Source organism: Mobula birostris, chromosome 7 (genome assembly GCF_030028105.1).
Source record: "Mobula birostris isolate sMobBir1 chromosome 7, sMobBir1.hap1, whole genome shotgun sequence".
Lineage (NCBI taxonomy): Eukaryota > Metazoa > Chordata > Chondrichthyes > Myliobatiformes > Myliobatidae > Mobula > Mobula birostris.
This window is the reverse complement of record NC_092376.1, coordinates 173,483,803-173,504,343: the sequence shown is the minus strand read 5'-3', so window position 1 is coordinate 173,504,343 and position 20,541 is coordinate 173,483,803. Positions and strand designations below refer to the sequence as shown.

Genomic DNA, 20,541 nt, shown 5'->3' with positions numbered 1-20,541 from the left:
CGTTAACTAGGACTGATAGTATGGTTGTGTTGAATGCTGAGCTGCAATCAATAAACAGCAGCCTGAGGTAGTAATTACTATTGTCCAGGTGACCCAAGGTGAGTGGAGAGCCACTGTGGCAACAGGCAAATTGCAGCAAGTTCAGGTCCTTGCTGAGACGGCAGTTTATTCTAGCTCGACCAACTCTCAAAACACATAGTTACAATAGGTGAGCGCCACTGGGCGATTGTCGTTGAGGCAGCTCAACCTGCTCTTCTTGGGCACAGATATGATTGTTGCCCTTTTGAAGGAAGCAGAAGAACTCTATACTTTGTACTGCAAGATCCCTCCATTCCACAACACTCCCCAGGACTCTGCTCGTCACCCTCACTTCTCTTCACAAACTGCAACACCTCACATTTGTCCAAATTAATCTCTATCTGCCTTTCCTCAGTCCACTCACCCAGCTGATCAAGATCCTAATAACCACTTCACCGTTGATGACAACCTACTGATACAGTACATTCTCATCCAAATAATAGATATAAATGACAAATAGGCTTGGGTTCACATCTGGAGACGGGTAACTCCAGAGATATCATATCCTGGCAACTTCTGCACTCACCTGCATGTAATGGAGAGAGTGCCGCTCGCGGTGATGGAGTACTCCGTTCCTGTGATGTTGAGTGTGGGTGCTGTGTTGGATAAACCTTGTATCAAACCTGCGGAAAGTGAAGAGATTCTGGTCACTCCAAGCGTTCAACAGTTAACAGAACAAGCACAGCAGGCCAGGTAGCACCTATGGAGAAGAATAAACTGATGAAAGGACTTGGCATGAAACATCAACTGTTAATTCATCTCCATTGATGCTGCCTGACTTGCTGAGTTCCTCCAGTATTTTGTGCGTTGCTCTGGATTTCCAGTATCTGTAGAATCTCGTGTTTATGGTCAACAGAAGGGCTTCCATCCCCGAGACACCTGGGCTGACGAAAAGCAGTATTATTCATTTCTGCACCGGAATGCCCACATCAGAATCACTGAATCACTTGGCAGAGAGGGACTGTCCCCAGGGTTGGTTTCAATGTTTAGTGAAACAGTAGTGCAGCGGGTAGTGCTACTGTGTTACGGCTCCAGCGAACGGACCCAGTCCGACATAAATATGACTCTCTCAGCATGGTCTGATCGTGGTGAGCCCAGCATCCCAGACCCTTATTTATTTGCAGCTTCATTTTTCTATCATCAGCTTCTCAAATGTCTCTATCACCACCCCGGCAGCTCGTCCAACACACTCACCACTCTCTGTGTGAAAAAAACTACCTCTGACATACTCCAATACTTTCCTCCAATCACCTTAAAATTATGCCCCTGTGATATTAACCATTTTAATCCTGGGAAAAGGTGCTGGCTATCCACTTGATCTATGCCTCTTATCATCTTGTACACCTCCAACAAGTCACGTCTCATCCTCCTGCAGAGAGAAAAGTCTCAACTCACACAACCTATCCTCATGCTCTCTAATCTAATAAAATTAGAAAATTACACGTTTTAGAAATACAGTGGATTCCGGTTAACTGGGGCACATTGGGACCAGTACATTTTGGCCCAATTAAGCTGCTGCACCAATTAGACAAAATTTCATGGAAACAAAATATAAAAAAAACAAGCCACCATTTAACTAAGTAAGACATTAAGTATTTAAATGAAATACAGAACAAATTAGACCACTATCAATACTACTACAGTACTATAACACTTTTTTTTAGTTCCTAATAATTATTGATGGAAAGATTTAACCAGTGTGCACTGCCGTGCTTTTTTTATTGACTGTAAATAAACAAACTCAGCTCAGGTACATAGTGTGGATAATGGGGCTACCTTCATTGCCTTCCTGATTAGTGGCACAATCCATTACATGTCAAATTTAAATACAAAATTATCAAAAATCATTGCTTTTTGAATTGGCGTCCATCGACCAAAACGGATAACATAACACAAGCACATGAATATTAAGCTATTTAAAAACTGTTTGCTCTGAGCACAGTGTGGTGTCCAATGGCCACACAAGTGCATATAACTGACACAGGTTAGAAACTGGTCAGCAAGAATCTTGTCCCAATTTAGAGGCATAGAGTCCCAAAAAAATACCATAAGACATACGAGCAGAATTAGGCCACTTGGTCCATCAGAATTTCTTTAGCCAGACAGTGGTGAATCTGTGAATTTCTTTGCCAAAGGCAGCTGTGGAGGCCCAGTCTTTATGTATATTTAAGGCAGAGGTTGATAGATTCTGCCTAGTGTAGCTGGATCCTGGACTTCCTGTCAGATCATCGTCAGGTGGTAAGAGTGGGCTCCCTCACCTCTGCCCCTCAACACAGGAATCCCTCAGGGCTGTGTCCTAAGCCCCCTCCTTTACTCTCTGTATACCCATAACTGTTTCGCCACCCACAGCTCCAATCTGTTAATTAAATTTGCTGACGATACTACATTGATTGGCCTTATCTCAAATAATAACGAGGCAACCTGCAGAGAAGAAGTCATCACCCTGACAGTGGTGTCAAGAAACAACCTCTCCCACAATGTTGCAAAAACAAAGGAGCTGGTTGTGGATTACAGGAGGAATGGAGACAAGCTAACCCCTATTGACATCAATGGATCCTGGGTTGAGAGGGTGAACAGCTTTAAATTCCTCAGCATAAACATCATGGAGGATCTCACGTGGCCTGTACATACCAGCTGTGTGGTGAAAAAAAGGACAACAGCGCCTCTTTCACCTCAGACGGTTGAAGAAGTTTGGCATGAGACCCCAAATCCAAAGGATTTTCTAGAGGGGCACAATTGAGAGCATCCTGACTGGCTGCATCACTGCCTGGTATGGGAACTGTAATTCCCTCAATCGCAGGACTCTGCAGAGAGTGTTGCAGACAGCCCAGTGCATCTCTAGATGTGAACTTCCCGCTATTCACAACATTTATAGACAGACATGTAAAAAAGGTGCAAAGGATCACTGGGGACCCAAGTCACCCCAACCACAAACTGTTCCAGCTGCTACCATCTGGGAAACGGTACCATAGCATTAAAGCCAGGACCAACAGGCTCTGGGACAGCTTCTTCCACCAGGCCATCAGACTGATTAATTCATGCTGATACAGTTGTATCTCTATGCTATATTGACTGTCTTGTTGTACATAGTATTTATTACAAATTTCTATAAATTGCACATTGAACATTCAGATGGAGAAGTAACGTAAGGATTTTTACTCCTCGAGTATGTGAAGGATGTAAGAAATAAAAGTCAATTTAATTCAATTCAATTCAGTTCTTGATTGGTCAGGGCATGAAGAGATGAGGGGGAAAGCAGGAGATTGGAGCATAGAGGAAAGTTCATCGTGGCTGATCCAATTTTCCTCTCAGCCCCAATCTTTGCCTTCTCCCCATATCCATTCATGCCCTCACCAATCAAGAATCTATCAACTTCTACCTTAAATATACATAAAGATTTGATCTTCACAGCTGCCCATGGCAAAGAATTCCACAGATCTGCCACTCTCTGGCTAAAGAAATTCCTCTTAATCTCTATTCTAAAAGGACGCCCCTCTATTCTGAGGCTGTGTCCTCTACTCTTAAACCTTCCCACTATAGGAAACATCCCTGCCACATCCACTCTATCAAGGCCTTTTACCATTAAATAGGTTTCAACGAAGTCACCCCTCATTCTTCTGAATTCCAGTGAATACAGGCTCAGAGCCATCAATCACTCTTCATATGACAAGCCATTCAATCATGGAATCATTTTCATGAACCTCCTTTGAACCCTCTCCAGTATCAGCACATTCTTTATAAGATAAGGGGCCCAAACCTTTTCACAATACTCCAAGTGAGGCCTCACCAGTGCTTTATAAAGTCTCAACATTACATTCTTATTTTTATATTCTACTCCTCTTGGAATGAATTATAACATTGCATTTCCTTCCTCACCAGACTCAACCTTCAAATTAACCTTTACAGAGTACTGCACAAGGGCTCCCAAGTCCCTTTGTGCCTCAGTTTTTTGTATTTTCTCTCCATTTAGAAAAGTCAATCTTTTCATTTCTTCCACCAAAGTGCATGACCAAACACTTCCCGACACTGTATTCCATCTGCCATTTCTCTGCCCATTCTCCTAATCTGTCTGTCCTTCTGTAGCTTCTCTGCTTTCTCAAAACTACCTGCCCCTCCACCTATCGTTATATCGTCTGCAAACTTTGCAACAAAGCCATCAATCCCATCATCAAAATCATTGACATATAACATAAAAAGAATCAGTCCAAACCCAAGACCCTGTGAAACACCACTAATCGCTAGCAGCCAACCAGAAAAGGTTCTCTTTATTCCCACTGTTTGCCTCCTGCCAATCGGCCACTGCTTTATCCACGTTGGAATCTTTCCTGTAATACCATGGGCTCATAGCTTGGTAAGCAGCCTCATATGTGGAACCTCATCAATGACCTTCTAAAAATCCAAGTACACAACATCAACGGATTCTCCTTTGTCTATCCTGCTTGTTATTTCTTCAAAGAATTCCAACAGATTTGTCAGGCAAGATTTGTAGCATATTTTATCATCCTTAAGAATCGACTCCAACATCTCCTCAACCACTGAGGTCAGACTACCTGGCAGATAGTTTCTTTTCTTCTACCTCTCTCCCCACTTGGAAGAGCGGAATGACAATTGCAATTTTCCAGTCTTCCGGAACCATTCCAGAATCTAGTGCTTCTTGAAAGATCATTATTAATGCCTCCACAATTTCTTCAGCCACCTCTTTCAGAACCCTGGGATAAACAAAGGAAATCCTGGCTATTTTCTCAATTAGTTTTTGTTCTTTAAAAATTGTACCAAGTAATTGACAGCCCAATTAACCGATGTCCCAATTAACCAGAATCCACTGTGCTTTCTTTTTGGTAAGAGATGGCTGCTTTCAACTGCAAAATAAGACCATAAGATATAGGAGCAGAAGTAGGCCATTCGGTCCATCAAGTATGCTCCGCCATTCAATTATGGGCTGATCCAATTCTTCCAGTCACCTCCTCCCCATACCCTTTGATGCCCTAGCTAATCAAGAACCTATCTATGCCTTAAATGCACCCAATGACTTGGCCTCCACAGCCGCTTGTGGTAACAAATTCCACAGATTTACTACCCTCTGACTAAAGTAACTTCTCCGCATCTCTGTTCTAAATGGACGCCCTTCAATCCTTAAGTTGTGCCCTCTCATCCTAGAATCCCCTACCATGCGGAATAATTTTGCCATATCTAATCTGTTCAGGCCTTTTAACATTTGGAATATTTCTATGAGATCTCCCCTAATTCTCCTTAATTCCAGGGAATACAGCCCAAGAGCTGCCAGATGTTCCTCATATGGTAACCTTTTCATTCCTGGAATCATTCTCGAGAATCTTCTCTGAACTCTCTCCAATGTCAGTATATCCTTTCTAAAATAAGGAGCCCAAAACTGCACACAATACTCCAAGCGTGGTCTCACGCGTGCCTTATAGAGCCTCAACATCACATTCCTGCTCTTATATTCTATAGCTCTAGAAATAAATGCCAACATTGCATTTGCTTTCTGCACCACTGACTCAACCTGGAGGTTAACCTTTAGGGTATCCTGCACAAGAACTCCCAAGTCCCTTTGTCCATCTCTCCATTTTGAATTCTGTCTCCACCTAAATAAAAGTCTGCCCGTTTATTTCTTCCACCAAATTGCATGACCATACATTTTCCAACACTGTATTTCATTTGCCACTTCTTTGCCTATTACCCTTATCTATCTAAGTCTCTCTGCAGGCTCTTTGTTTCCTCAACACTACCCGCTCCTCCACCTATCTTTGTATCATTGGCAAATTTAGCCACAAATCCATTAATCCCATGGTCCAAGTCATCGACATACATCGTAAAAAGCAGCGGTTCCAACACTGACCCCTGTAGAACTCCACTGGTAACCAGCAGCCAGCCAGAATAGGACACCTTTATTCCCACTCTCAGTTCTCTGCCAACCAGCCAATGTTCCACCAATGCTAGTAACTTCCCTGTAATTCCATGGGCTCTTATCTTGCTAAGCAGCCTCATGTGTGGCACCTTGTCAAAGGCCTTCTGAAAATCCAAGTACACCACATCCACTACATCTCCTTTGTCTACCCTGCTTGTAATTTCCTCAAAAAATTGCAGTAGGTTTGTCAGGCAGGATTTTCCTTTCAGGAAATCATGCTGGCTTTGGCCTATCTTGTCATGTGCCTCCAGGTACTCCGTAATCTCATCCCTAACAATCGATTCCAACAGCTTCCCAACCACTGATGTCAGGCTAATAGGTCTCTAACAAGCTAAAATGTCAGAGACATTTTAAAATTAGAGACATTGAACTCGACCAAGGGGTGTACGAGTGTTGGAGCATAAGTAGCCGGAGGTGTCAGCTCAGCCTGCTCGCACATTTGTACTTTATAGTTCACTTTATACTTTATTGTCGCCAAACAACTGACAGTAGAACGTACAATCATCACAGTGATATTTGATTCTGTACTTCGCACTCCCTGGAGTAGAAATTGATAGTAAATATTAAAAATTTAAATTATAAATCATAAATAGAAAATAGAAAAGGGAAAGTAAGGTAGTGCAAAAAAAACAAGAGCACATTTCCATAAATTCTCTGCCGACTGGATCTTGGTCCAGATTGACCTCTATTTCTGCCCTAAATTTATAGTACCACGCAGCACAGAAACAGGCCTTCCGGCCCAACAGGTCCATGCCAACTAAGATTCCTCTCTAAGATAGTCCCATTTGCCTGCGTTTGGAGTTTGACACCATCGGTAGTACCAACAGGAGATGCTGCCTCAAGGAGGCCTCCATCATTAAAATCCCCACCCTTCAGGCCATGCCATCTTCTCACAGCTCACATCAGGTAGGAGGTACAGAAGACTGAAGTCCCACATCACCAGGTTCAGGGAGAGCTACTTTCCTTCAACCATTCAGTTCTTGAATCACTCAGCACAACTTTAGTCACTACCTCAATATAGCACATAGCCAGGCCATGCTCTCTTCTCCATGCTGCCATCAGGAAGGAGCCTCAGGTCCCATACTACCAGGTTCAGGAACAGTTGTTACCCCTCAGCCATCAGGCTCTTGAACTAATGGGGATAACTTCATTTGCCTCATCACAGAACTGTTCCCACAATCTATGGGCTCACTTTCAAGGACTCTTCATCTTATGTTCTCGATACTTATTGCTTATTTGATTATTTTTTCTTTCTTCCATTTTGTATTTGCACTGGGGTTGTTTGCCCATCTTATTCTGTGTGGTTTATCATTGATTCTATTGTGTTTCTTGTATTTATTGCATATGCTTGCAAGAAAACGAATCTCAGAGTTGTACGTATATGGTGACTTATATGTACTTTGATAATAAATTTACTTTGAACTTTGACCACATTGCACTGAAATTGACTTTTTGCATTCTAATTGTGCTCTTTCTTGTAAAAAAAAAGTATATAATTTACGTTTATTTTTTGTTTTTCTTGTGCATGCTGTGTGCCTGTGATGTTGTTGTGAGTTTTTCATTGCACCTGTGCACACATTGACTTGTACATGTGACAGTCAACTCAAGTGTGACTTCATCCTGCTAAGCCTTTCCTATCCATGTAGCTGCCAAAGTCTTCTACATGTTGTTGATATAACGGCCTCAACCACTTCCCCTGGCAACTCATTCTATATACTGACCACTCTGTAGGCAAAAAACTTGTCCTTCGGATCTCCTGTAAACCTCTCCCCTCTCACCTTAAACCTATGCTCTCTAAGATCAATGTAAAGATAAGTCAAAGTCTATTATCAATGTTTGTATATGTTACCATACACTATCCTGAGATTTATTTCCTTGCAGGCAAATAAAGAAATACAAGAAAATTCTAGTTCCTGATTCCCCAGCCCTGGGAAAAAGAGGTGTATAAAATCTTGAGGGGCAAGATATTATACACCTGTCTACATGTTTAGAGATACAGCACGGAACAGGCCCTTCCAGCCCAATGAGCCTCACTACCTAGCAACCCACCTGTTTAACTCGAGCCTAATCACAGGACAATTTACAATGACCAACCAACCTACTACCTGGTATGTCTTTGGACTGTGGGTGGAAACCAGTGCACCCAGAGAGACCATACAAACTCCTTACAGAACGGCACCTGAACTGAATTCTGAACCCCCCCCCCCCACACAATGCTGTAATAGCATTGCGCTAACTACTACGTTACCAGGGTACCCCTCCATAACAACATTTCCTCATTCTCCTATGTTCCAATGAATAAAGCTCCAACCTGCCCAAGCTCTCTGCACAACCCAATCCTTTGAGTCCTGGCAATGTCCTCTTCAATGTCTTTTGCACTTTCTCCAGCTTCCTATAGAAAGCTGGCTAAATTGAACACGATATTGCACATGTGGCTTAACCAATATCTGGTAAACTGCAATATAATATCCCAACCATAAGACCATAAGATGTAAGAGCAGAATTAGGCCATCCAGCCCATCAAATCTGCTCCATCATTCCGTTCACCAGCAACTTTGATGTGTGTTGCCATCATTCCATCATGGCTGATACCGGATCCCACACAACCTGCCTTCTCGCCCTACCCTTTGATGCCCAGACCAGGAAACAATCAACTTCCGCCTTAAATATACACATGGACTTGGCCTCCACTGCAGTCTGTAGCAGAGCATTCCACAGATTTACTACTCTCTGCCTAAAAAAATTCCTCCTTACCTCTGCTTTAAAAGGTTGCTGCTCAATTTTAAAGCTGTGCCCTTTAGTTCTGGATACCCCCAACAAAGGAAACATTCTCTCCACATCCACCCTATCTAGTCCTTTCAACATTTGATAGATTTCAATGAGATCCCGCACCCCCCCCCGCCCGCATTCTTCTGAATTCTAGTGAGCACTGGCACAAATGCTGCCAAATACTCCTCATATGTTAAACCTCTTCATTCCCAGAATCATCCTCGTGAACCTCCTCTCTCTCCAATGACAACACATCCTTTCTGAGATATGGAGCCCGTGAAGCCTGACTAGAGTCTCAAAATGCCTCAGCATTACCTCCTTGTTTTTATATTCTATTCCCCATGAAAGAAATGCCAACATTGCATTTGCCTTCTTTACTAGACTCAACCTGTAAATTAACCTTCTGAGAGTCTTCCATGAGGACTCCCAAGTCCGTCTGCACCTCTGATATTTGAACTATCTTCCCATTTAGATCATTGTCCACGCTATTGTTCCTTTTACCAAAATGTGTTATCATACATCTCCCAACACTGCATTCCAACTGCCACTTTTTTGCCCACTTTTCTTCCAATTTGTCTAAGTCCTGCTGCAATTGCATTGCTTCCTCAACACTACCTAAACCTCCATCTAGTTTCGTATCATCTGCAAAATTTGCTACAAAGCCACCAATTCCACTATCTAAATCACTGACAAACAATGTGAAAAGCAGCAGTCCCAATACTGACCCCTGTGGAACACCACTAGTCACTGGCAGCTAACCAGAAAAGGCCCCTTTTATTCCCACTCACTGCCTCCTGCTTGTCAGTCATTCCTCTATCCATGCCAGTATCTTTCCTCGAACACCATAGGATTTAAGCAGCCTCATGTGTGGCACATTATCAAATGTCTTCTGAAAATCCAAGTAAATGACATCCACTGCCTCTCCTTTGTCCACCCTGCTTGTTACTTCCTTGAAGAACTCTAACAGATTTGTCAGGCAAGATTTCCCTTTACAGAAACCATGCTGACTTTGACTCATTTCATTATTACTGTAGTCTCCAAGTACCTGTACCCTGAAATCTCTTCCTTAATAATGGACTCCAACACTTTCCCAACCACTGAGATTAGGTAACTGGCCTATAATTACCTTTCTTTTGCCTTCCTCCCTTCTTGAAGAGTGGAGTAACATTTTCAATCTTCCAGTCCTTCAGGACCATGCCAGAATCAATGCATCATTATCCCTTCAGCAATCTCTCTCAGGTCTCTGAAATGTAGTCCATCTAGTCCAGGTTTCTTATCCACCTGAAGACATTTCAATCTGCCTAGCACATTTTCCTTTATAATAGCAATGGCACTCACGGACCTCTAGCACACTGCTAGTGTCTTCCACAGTGAAGATTGATGCAAAGAACCTATTAAGTTCGTCTGCCATTTCTTTGTCCCACATTACTACCTCAACAGCAGCATTTTCCAGTGGTTCAATATCAACTCTCACCTCCCTTTTATTCTTATATAACTGAAAAAACTTTTAGTATCCTGCCTTATATTATTGGCTAGTTTGCCCTCATATTTAATCTTTTCCCTTTTTATAGCTTTTTTAGATACCTTTTGCTGGATTTTAAAAGCTTCCCAATCATCCAACTTCCCACTCACTTTTGCTACCTTATATGCCCTTTCCTTGGCTTTTATGCTGTCCTCAATTTTCCTTGTCAGCCATGATTGCCTACCCTTGCCATTGAGAACTTGTTCTGTGGGACATATCTATCCTGCACCTTGTGAACTATTCCCAGAAAATTCAGCCATTTCCGCTCTGCCTTCAACCCCACCAATATTCCCCTCCAATCCACCAGGGCAAGCTCCTCTCTCATGCCTCTGTAATTCCTTTTATTCTACTGTGATACTGATACATGGGACTGTGGCTTCTTCCTCTCAAATTACAGTATGAATCCAACCTAAGAGAGCCTTTCCCCAAGTAGGCTCAAGCACAAGCTGCTCTAAAAAGTAATCTCATAGGCATTCAAAACATTCCCTCTCTTGCAATCTGCCACCAACCTAATTTTCACAATCCCCTTGCATATTGAAGTCCCATTGTGTCATTACCCTTATTACATGCCTTTTTCAGCTCCCCTTGCAATCTTAACCCCACATCTTGGCTACTTCTAGGAGGCCGATATAGGATCCCCATGATTATTTTTTACCCTTGCAATTTCTTAACTCCACCTACAAAGATTCAACATTCTCTGACCCTATGTCACCTCTTTCTAAGGGTGTAATTCCATTTCTTACCAACAGAGCCACACCACAGCCTATGCCTTCCTGCCCGTCCTTTCGATACCAAGTATATCCTTTGATGTTAAGCTCCCAACTATGGCCTTCTTTCAGCCACGACTCTGTGATGCCCACAATGTCATACCGACCAATATGTAATTGTGCCATGAACTTGTCCACCTTAATTCTAATGCTACGCACATTTAAATACAGCATCTTCAGTCCTAAATTCTTTGCTCTTTTGAATTTTGCCTATGTGGTACAATTTGACTGTACAAATGCTCTGGGTACAAATGCAGACAGTCATTGGCTAGTCCTTCTTTACTTTCATGTTATATCCATCATCTACTTGTAAACCTGTTGGTTCATCCTCAGCTCTATCATACTGTTTCCCATCGCCCTGCCATATTAGCTTAAACCACTCCCATCAGCTCTAATAAATCTGCCAGCAAGAATATTGGTCCCCCCTGAATTCGAGTGCAACCTGTCCCTTTTGTACAATTCACATCTGCCCCAGAAGAGGTCCCTATGATCTAGAAATCGGAATCCGTGCCCCGTCCCAATTCTTCAGCCGTGCATTTATCTGCCATCTCATTCTATTCCTACCCTCGCTGTCATGTGTTATTAAATTATGATGGATATTGACAGGGTAAGTGTAAGTAGGCTCTTTGCACTGAGGTTGGATGAGACTAGAACAAGAGGTCATGGGTTAAGGGTGAAACATTGACTCTTTATTCCTCACCAAAGATGCTGCCCGATCTGCTCAGCTCCTCCAGCTTTTTATGTGTGTTGCTCAAGATTTTTCAGCATCTGAAAAGTCTCTTCTGTTTATAATTTCCAACTTTTATACCGTCTCCTTTGCCCTGGTTGCCCTATTATGAGAAGGATGTTGAGACTTTGGAGAGGGTGCAGAAGATTTTACTAGCACCCTGCCTGGATTAGGGTTGTATACACTGGAATTTAGAAGGATGAGAGGGGATCTGATTGAAACATATAAGATTTTTAAGGGATTGGACACGCTAGAGGCAAGAAACATGTTCCCGACGTTGGGGGAGTCCAGAACCAGAGGCCACAGTTTAAGAATAAGGGGTAGACAATTTAGAATGGAGTTGAGGAAAAACTTTTTCACACAGAGAGTTGTGGTTCTGTGGAATGCTCTGCCTCAGAAGGCAGTGGAGGCCAATTCTCTGGATTCTCTCAAGAAAGAGTTAGGTAGAGCTCTTAAAGATAGCCGAGTGAAGGGATATGGGGAGAAGGCAGGAAAAGGGTACTGATTGTGGATGATCAGTCATGATCACAGTGAATGGTGGTGCTGGCTCAAAGGGCTGAATGGCCTACTCCTGCACCTATTGTCTATTACAGGGAGTGTGCTACGGAAAAGCTGGACAAAATCAGAAGCTGAGGAGAGGTTTGATAGAGGATTTTTATATTATGGGAGGAAGAGATAGGGAGCGCAGTCAGTCCTTTTCCCAGAGTAGAGAGGGGGAAGTTTAAAGGTGAGTGAGGGGCAAGATGTTTTATGCAGAGAGTTGCAGATGTCTGGAATGGGTTACTGGGGTGGTCATGGAAGCATGCAGTCTGGTGCAGCTTAGGAGGTGTTTAGATAGACATAAATACTAAGGGAATGGGGGATATGGATGATACACAGGAGGAGGACATTTAGTATAAATTGGCACAGATTATGCACAATGCCATGAGCTGAATGGCCTGTCCATTGCTGTACTGTTCTATGTTCCATGAGGCACAGAACATAAAACGTTGCTGCACAGTACAGGGCCTTTGGCTCATGATGTTGTGTCAACCTTTTAACCTACTCTAAAAATCAATCTAACCCTTCCCTTCCACATCGCCCTCCATATGGCCCCTTGTATTAACATTGTGGGCCAAAACACCTGTACTGGTCTATGTTCTATAACACCCATCTGCAAATCTGCTGGGATCATCTAGTGTCTGGTGTTCACAATGTGGCCTCCTCTACTTTGGTGAGAACCATTGTAAATTGGAGGACCTCTTCGTTGAGCACCTCTGCTCCATCCACCAAAAGCAGAACATCCAGTGGCCAAGCACTTTAGTTCCATTTCCTGTTCCGACATATCGGTCCATGGCCTCCTCTTGTGCCAAGATGAGGGCACCCTCAGGTTGGAGGAGCAACACCTTGTATTCTGTCTGGGTAGCCTTCAATCTGATGGCATGAATATCCATTTCTCCTTCTAGTAAAAAAGAATTTCCTTCCACCTCCCCTCTTCCTCTATTCTTTTTACCTCCTCACCTGCTTATCACTATCTGCTTGGTCCTCATCTCCTTCCCCTTCTCCTATAATCCAATCTCCTCTCCTATCAGATTCCTTCTTCTCCAGCCCTTGACCCTTCTCACCTACCTGGCTTCACCTATCACCTTCTAGCTAGCCCCTCCCCATTTTATTCTGGTATGTTTCCCCTTCCTTTTCAGTCCTGAAGATGCGTCTCAGCCCAAAACACTGACTGTTTATTCATTTCTGTGGATGCTGCCTTGCCTGCTGAGTTCCTCCAGAACTTGTGTGTTGCTTCTCTAACACTTTCCTCTCTGATACTTCACCAGCTCTTCCCATGTTCTACAGCTTAACCCTCTCTCAGGAAGCTGTTAGTCTGTTTCTAGCTCCACTCACTGAGTGGTGCTGACATTCACCCTCACCCACAATGGCCTGTTACAAAGCTGCATCTCAAAATAAAATCTTTCAACAATGCCTTCGTTCCATGTTCCTCTGGTTCTTGGCTCTTCCACCAATCAGAACAGTTTTTGCCTTTCCTCTCTGGAGTCACGGAATGGGACAGCACAACAAGCCCATCGGCCCACCATGTCATGCTGGCATTTTAGCCCACCCACTCTATTTGCCCACATTATAACTGTATTCCTCTACACCTTGCCTATTTCAGTGTCTGTCTAAATGCCTCAAACACAGCAACCGTATCCAATTCCATAAAACCACAAGATCATAAGACATAGGAGCAGAATTAGGCCATTCAGCCCATCAAATTTGCTCCACCATTCCATCATGGCTGATCCCGGATCCCACTCAACCCCATACACCTGCCTTCTCACCATATGTGATGGATGCAATGCCGAGGCTTTATAAGGCACTGCTGAGGCCTCACTTTACAAACATAGAAAATATACAGCACAATACAGGCCCCTCGGCCCACAATGCTGTGTCAAACTTGTCCCTACCTTAGAACTACCTAGGCTTTACCCATAGCCCTCTATTTTTCTAAGCTCCATGGAACCATCCAGGAGTCTCTCAAAAGACCCTATCGTATCTGCCTCCACCACCGCCACTGGCATCCCATTCCACGCACTCACCACTCTCTGTGTAAAAAACTTACCCCTGACATCTCCTCTGTACCTACTTCCAAGCACCTTAAAACTATGCCCTCTCGTGCTACCAATTTCAGCCCTGGGGAAAAGCCTCTGACTATCCACACGATCAATGCCTCTCATTATCTTGTACACCTCTATCAGGTCACCTCTCATCCTCCGTCGCTCCAAGGGGAAAAGGCTAAGGTCACTCAACCTATTCTCATAAGGCATGCTCCCCAATCCAGGCAACATCCTTGTAAATCTCCTCTGCACCCTTTGTATGGTTTCCATGTCCTTCCTGTAGTGAGGTGACCAGAACTGAGCACAGTACTCCAAGTGGGGTCTAACCAGGATCCTATATAGCTGCAACATTACTTCTCGATTCTTAAACTCAATACCACCATTGATGAAGGCCTACACACCGTAGACCTTCTTAACTGCAGAGTCAACCTGCGTAGCAGCTTTGAGTGTCCTATGGACTCAGACTCCAAGATCCCTCTGATCCTCCACACTGCCAAAAGTCTTATCATTAATGCTATATTCTGCCATCATATTTGATCGACCAAAATGAACCACCTCACACCTTGAGTATTATGAACAGTTTTGAGCCCCTCATCTTAGAAGATATGTGCTGGCATTGGACAGGGTCCAGATGAGGTTCACAAGGATGATTCCAGGAATGAAAGGGTTATCATATGAGGAACGTTTCATGGCTTTGGGTCAGTACTCACTGGAATTCAGAAGGATTGGGGGGGGGAATCTCATTGAAACCTTTTGAATGTTGAAAGCCCTAGACAGAGTAGATGTAGAAAGGATGTTTCCCATGGTGGAAGGGTCCAGGACAAGAGGGCACAGCCTCAAGATAGAGGGGTGCCCTTTCAAAACAGAGATCCGGAGAAATTGCTTTAGCCAAAGGGTGGTGAATTTGTGGAATTTGTTGCCACGTACAGCTGTGGAGGCCAGGTCATTGGGTGTATTCAAGGCAGAGATTGATAGGTTCTTGCTTAGTAAGAGTGTCAAAGGTTACAGGGAGAAGACAGGAGAATGAGATTGAGAGGGAAAATAAATATAGAACATAGAATAGTACAGCACAGTACAGGCCCTTTGGCCCACAATGTTGTGCCAACCCTCAAACCCTGCCTCCCATATAACCCCCCACCTTAAATTCCTCCATATACCTGTCTAGTAGTCTCTTAAACTTCATTAGTGTATCTGCCTCCACCACTGACTCAGGCAGTGCATTCCACACATCAACCACTCTCTGAGTAAAAAACCTTCCTCTAATATCCCCCTTGAACTTCCCACCCTTTACCTTAAAGCCATGTCCCCTTGTATTGAGCAGTGGTGCCCTGGGGAAGAGGTGCTGGCTATCCACTCTATCTATTCCTCTTATTATCTTGTACACCTCTATCATGTCTCCTCTCATCTTCCTTCTCTCCAAAGAGTAAAGCCCTAGCTCCCTTAATCTCTGATACTCTCTAGACCAGGCAGCATCCTGGTAAATCTCCTCTGTACCCTCGTGGAGCAGCCTGGGGAATATTCCGTCAAGCCCTGGGGACTTATCCGTCCTAATGTATTTTAACAACTCCAACACCTCCTCTCCCTTAATATCAACATGCTCCAGAACATCAACCTCACTCATATTGTCCTCACCATCAAGTTCCTTCTCATTGGTGAATATCAAAGAGAAGTATTCATTGAGGACCTCGCTCACTTCCACAGCCTCCAGGCACATCTTCCCACCTTTATCTCTAATCTGTCCACCTTCACTCCTGTCATCCTTTTGTTCTTCACATATTGAAGAATGCCTTGGGGTTTTCCTTTACCCTACTTGCCAAGGCCTTTTCATGCCCCCTTCTTGCTCTTCTCAGCCCCTTCTTAAGCTCCTTTCTTGCTTCCCTATATTCCTCAGCCATGATGGAATGGTGGGCAGACTCGATGCTCCAAATGGGTAATTCTGCTCATATGTTTTATGGCACATGCTCTCCAATGCTGTCATATCTTTTCACAAGGATGTTACTAGGATTTGAAAGCCTCATTTATAAGGAAAAACTGAACAGGTTGGGACTGTTTCCCTTGGAGTGAAGGAGGCAGAGGGGGGACCATTTGGAAGTTTATAAAACCATGAGAGGCATAGATAAGGTAGATAAATCAAGCTCTACTTAGGGTGGCATGGCAGCATAGTGCTTAGTGTAGTGCTTTAATGCAACAGCAATTAAAGTGTTACACTTGGGCAGTGTCCATTATTAAGGACCCACACAACCCAGGACAGGTTGGCGCAGTTCCCTAATGTTGGATGCCATTTCTCATTTCTTTCATTGTATTTCATCTTTCCCCTGCCTGCCATTACACCGACCTGTCTATATCTCCACAACATATCACAGTTTAAAATAACTCAAAATCCAAAGATCACTCTGCAAAGTAAAGCTATGGTTGTAACACTGGCCCCTGGGGCACATTACCATCTCCTTTCAGGTCGAATAAAGTAGCTGTCATCACAACCATTACTCTGTCGACAAAGAGACATTATCTGTGATGTTATAATCTTCTTACTGAATGGTTGCGTGGTGTCGCAGCAACAACCTTGCACTCATGTTAGCAAGACCCAAGGAATTGACTGTGGACTTCAGGAAGGGGAACTCAAGGTTACACACACGAGTCCTCATTGAGGGATCAGCAATGGAAAAGGTGAGCTTCAAGTTCAGCTCCTGCTTAAGCAAGGACCTGGACCCATTGCTATTTGACTATTGCCACAATAGGTCTGCAGCGGATGCAGTCTCACTGGCTCCCTACTCCACCTTGATCAGCCGGACAATAGTAATACATACGTCAGGCTGCTGTTTGTTGATTACAACTCAGCATTCAACACCATCATAACTTTCGTACTAATAAACAGCTCCAAAACCCAGGCCTTAGCTCGTCCCTCTGCCACTGGATCCTTGACTTCCTCATCGGGAAACCACAGTCAGTGAGGAAAGGAAGTAACATATCATCTCATCCTCGCTGACCAACAACACTGGTGCATCTCAGGGATGCGTGCTTAACCCACTGCTCTACTCTCTCTACATTCGCGACTGTGTGGCTAGCCACAGTTCAAATGCCGTCTATAATTTTGCCAATTGCCAAATTTGTAAATTTGCTAAACTATTCTTGGCAGAATTTTAGATAATAATGAAGTAGCATACTGAACTGAGATAGACCAGCTGGTTGAGTGGTGTCACAACAACCTTGCACTCAATGTCAGTAAGACCAAAGAAATGATTGTGGACTTCAAGAAGGGGAAATCGAGGGAACACACCCTAGTCCTCATCAAGGGATCAGTGGTGGAAAGGAAGAGCAGCTTCAAGTTCTTGGGTGTGAACATCTCTGAAGATCTATCCTGGGTCCAACATATTGCTGCAGTTACAAAAAAGGCACACCAGCTGCTATATTTCACACTATAGCTAAAGAAATTTGGCCTGTCCCCTAAAACCCTCACTAATTTTTATAGATGCACCGTAGAAAGCATTCTTCTAGGGTGCATCACAACCTGGTATGGAAGCTGTCCTGTCCAAGACCGAAAGAAGCTGCAGAAGATAGTGAACACAGCACAGCACATCACACAGACCAATCTTCCATCCTTGGACTCACTTTACACCACACCCTGTCGGAGCAGTGCTGCCAGGATAATCAAGGACACGACCCATCCAGCCAACACACTTTTCATCCCTCTTCCCTCCGGGAGAAGGCTCAGGAGCTTGAAGACTCGTACGGCCAGATTTGGGAACAGCTTCTTTCCAACTGTGATAAGACTGCTGAACGGATCCTGACCCAGATCTGGGCCATACCCTCCAAATATCCGGACCTGCCTCTCGGTTTTTTTTGCACTACCTTATTTTCCATTTTTCTATTTTTTATGATTTATAATTTAAATTTTTAATATTTACTAATTTTTACTATTTTTAATATTTTAAATATTTAATATTTGTAATCCAGGGAGTGAGAAGCGCAGAATCAAATATCACGGTGATGTTGGTACGTTCTAGTATCAGTTGTTTGGTGACAATAAAGTATAAAGTATAAGTATAAAGTATTTCATTAAGAGTTTGAGGTGACTTGGTATGTCACCAAATTTCTACAGATGTACGGTGAAAAGCATTAGAGCTGGTTTCACTACTGTCTGATATGCAAGGGCCACTGCACAGGATCAGAAAAAGCTGCAGAGGGTTGTAGACTCAGCCAGTTCCATCATGGGCACTAGTCTCCCCAACTTCGGGACATCTTCAACATGCAGTGCTTCAAGAAGGTGGTATCCATCATGAAGGACCCTCATCCAGGACAGACCTTCTTCTCATTACCATAGAGGTGGTACAGGAACCTGGAGATCAATATTGTCAACATTTTAGGAACAGCTTCTTCCTCTCCACCATCAGATGTCTGAATGGTCCCTGAACCCATGAACACTACTTTACTATTTTGCTCTCCTTTTGTGCTAGATTTCTTATTGTAACATACAGAATTGTTTAATGTATCGCACTGTACTGCTGCTGCGAAACAAATTTCACAATGTACTGTACATCAGTAATAATAAACCTGATTCTGATTCAGATTCCATTGCTTTAAACTCTGATGATGTCTATTAGCAGAAGCTCTTTGGAAAACCATATATAATCACATCAACTGCAATACCCTCATTAAGCCTCTTTGCTACATCTTCTGAAAAGCTTTATTGTAAGATACGATCTCCCTCTCTATACTTAGGAATCTCACACAAAATGCTGGAGGCACTCAGCAGATCAGGCAGCATTTCTGGAAGGGAATAAAAGGTTGAGATTTCGGACCAACACCTGGGATACTAATGAAGGGTCTCGGCTGGAATCATTGACTGTTTATTCCACTCCAAAGATGCTGCCTGACTTGTTGAGTTCCTCCAGCTTCGTTGTGTGTGTTGAGGCAGATGTCCAGCATCTATGGAATCTCTTGTGTCTTAGGAATCTCAAACACTTTACAAGCTCTTAGATCTGCTGTTTATGTTCGACAGTCTCCAGTTCCTCATTCTCAATCTCCTCTCTCTACTTTCAGTGAATTCTACTTCTGATTATGACTGATGTCCTACTTCCTAACCCTGCTCAGTGAACTCCCACACTTCATTTACAGCCTCCTCTCATTCAGACTGGGTTATTTCACTCTCTATACACAATGACTCAGGGGAGAACATACAGCACTGTACAGGCCCTTTGGCCCACAATGTTGTGTCGACATTTTAGCCTACTCTCAGATCAATTTAACCCTTCCCTCCCACATAGCCCTCCATTTTTCTTTCAATGTTGTTGTAGAGTCATACAGCATGGGAACAGGCCCTTTGACCCCAGTGATCCATGCTGCCAACAGCTATCCTCTGCTAGTCTCGGATGCCCGTGCTGACCCATAACCCTCCAAGCCATTTCCTTTCATGTACCATATACCCAAATGCCTCTTAAGTGTTGCAATTAGACCTGCCTTGATCATTTCCTGTGGCAGCTCATTCCAGGTACTCACTACCTCTGTGTAAAGAAGTTAACTCTCTGGTCTCTTTCAAATCTTTCTCCTCTCATCTTGTTCACTCTAGATTTGGACTCCCCAGTCTTGGGAAAACATAGACAATTCACCTTAGCCATACCCACCTTCACTTTATAAACTCCTCATTCTCCTACACTCCAGAATAAAGATACCTTGAGGCCAATCTCTCCCTTTACTCAGGCCCTTTAGTCCAGGTAGCATCCTCATACATCTCTTCTGCACCACCTCTAGACTGGCAATGTCTTTCTTATAACACGGTGACCAAATCATACAAAATACTCCAAATGTGGCCTAATGACATATACAACTGCAACATAACGTGGCTACTGCTAAACTCCCATGTCCTGACTGAAGACTAGCATGCCAAATGCCTTCTTCACCACTGTCTACTTGCATAGCCATTTTCAGTGAACTATGCACTTGCACTCCCAGGTCCCTCTGTTCCACAACACTTACCAGTGTTCTGCCATTCACTGTATAAGGATAAAGTCTCCTAAATGTCCCTAATGCCTCTACTACCGTCCCTGACAGTGTGTTCCAAGCACCCACCACACTGTGTAAAAAAAAAACCCACCTCTGACATCCCCTTCCTATATTTTCCTTCAGTCAGCACCTTGTATTAGCTATTTCTGCCCTGGCGGGAAAAGTCT

At 43.5% G+C, this 20,541-nt stretch overlaps 1 protein-coding gene across 10 annotated transcripts in view; it reads right to left on the bottom strand.

Annotated features, from left to right (window-relative positions):
* flt4 (fms related receptor tyrosine kinase 4) overlaps positions 1–20,541 on the bottom strand; it is a 264,141-nt gene that overhangs the window by 154,765 nt on the left and 88,835 nt on the right. For 6 of the 10 annotated variants that reach the window (XM_072264095.1, XM_072264102.1, XM_072264093.1 and 3 more), the window contains one exon: positions 605–701. In XM_072264095.1, coding sequence (XP_072120196.1) covers positions 605–701 — 97 coding nt within the window. Of the gene's footprint in view, positions 1–604; positions 702–18,509; positions 18,711–20,541 lie in introns of all 10 variants that reach the window. The other 4 variants (XM_072264100.1, XM_072264096.1, XM_072264099.1 and 1 more) reach the window with 1 other exon arrangement.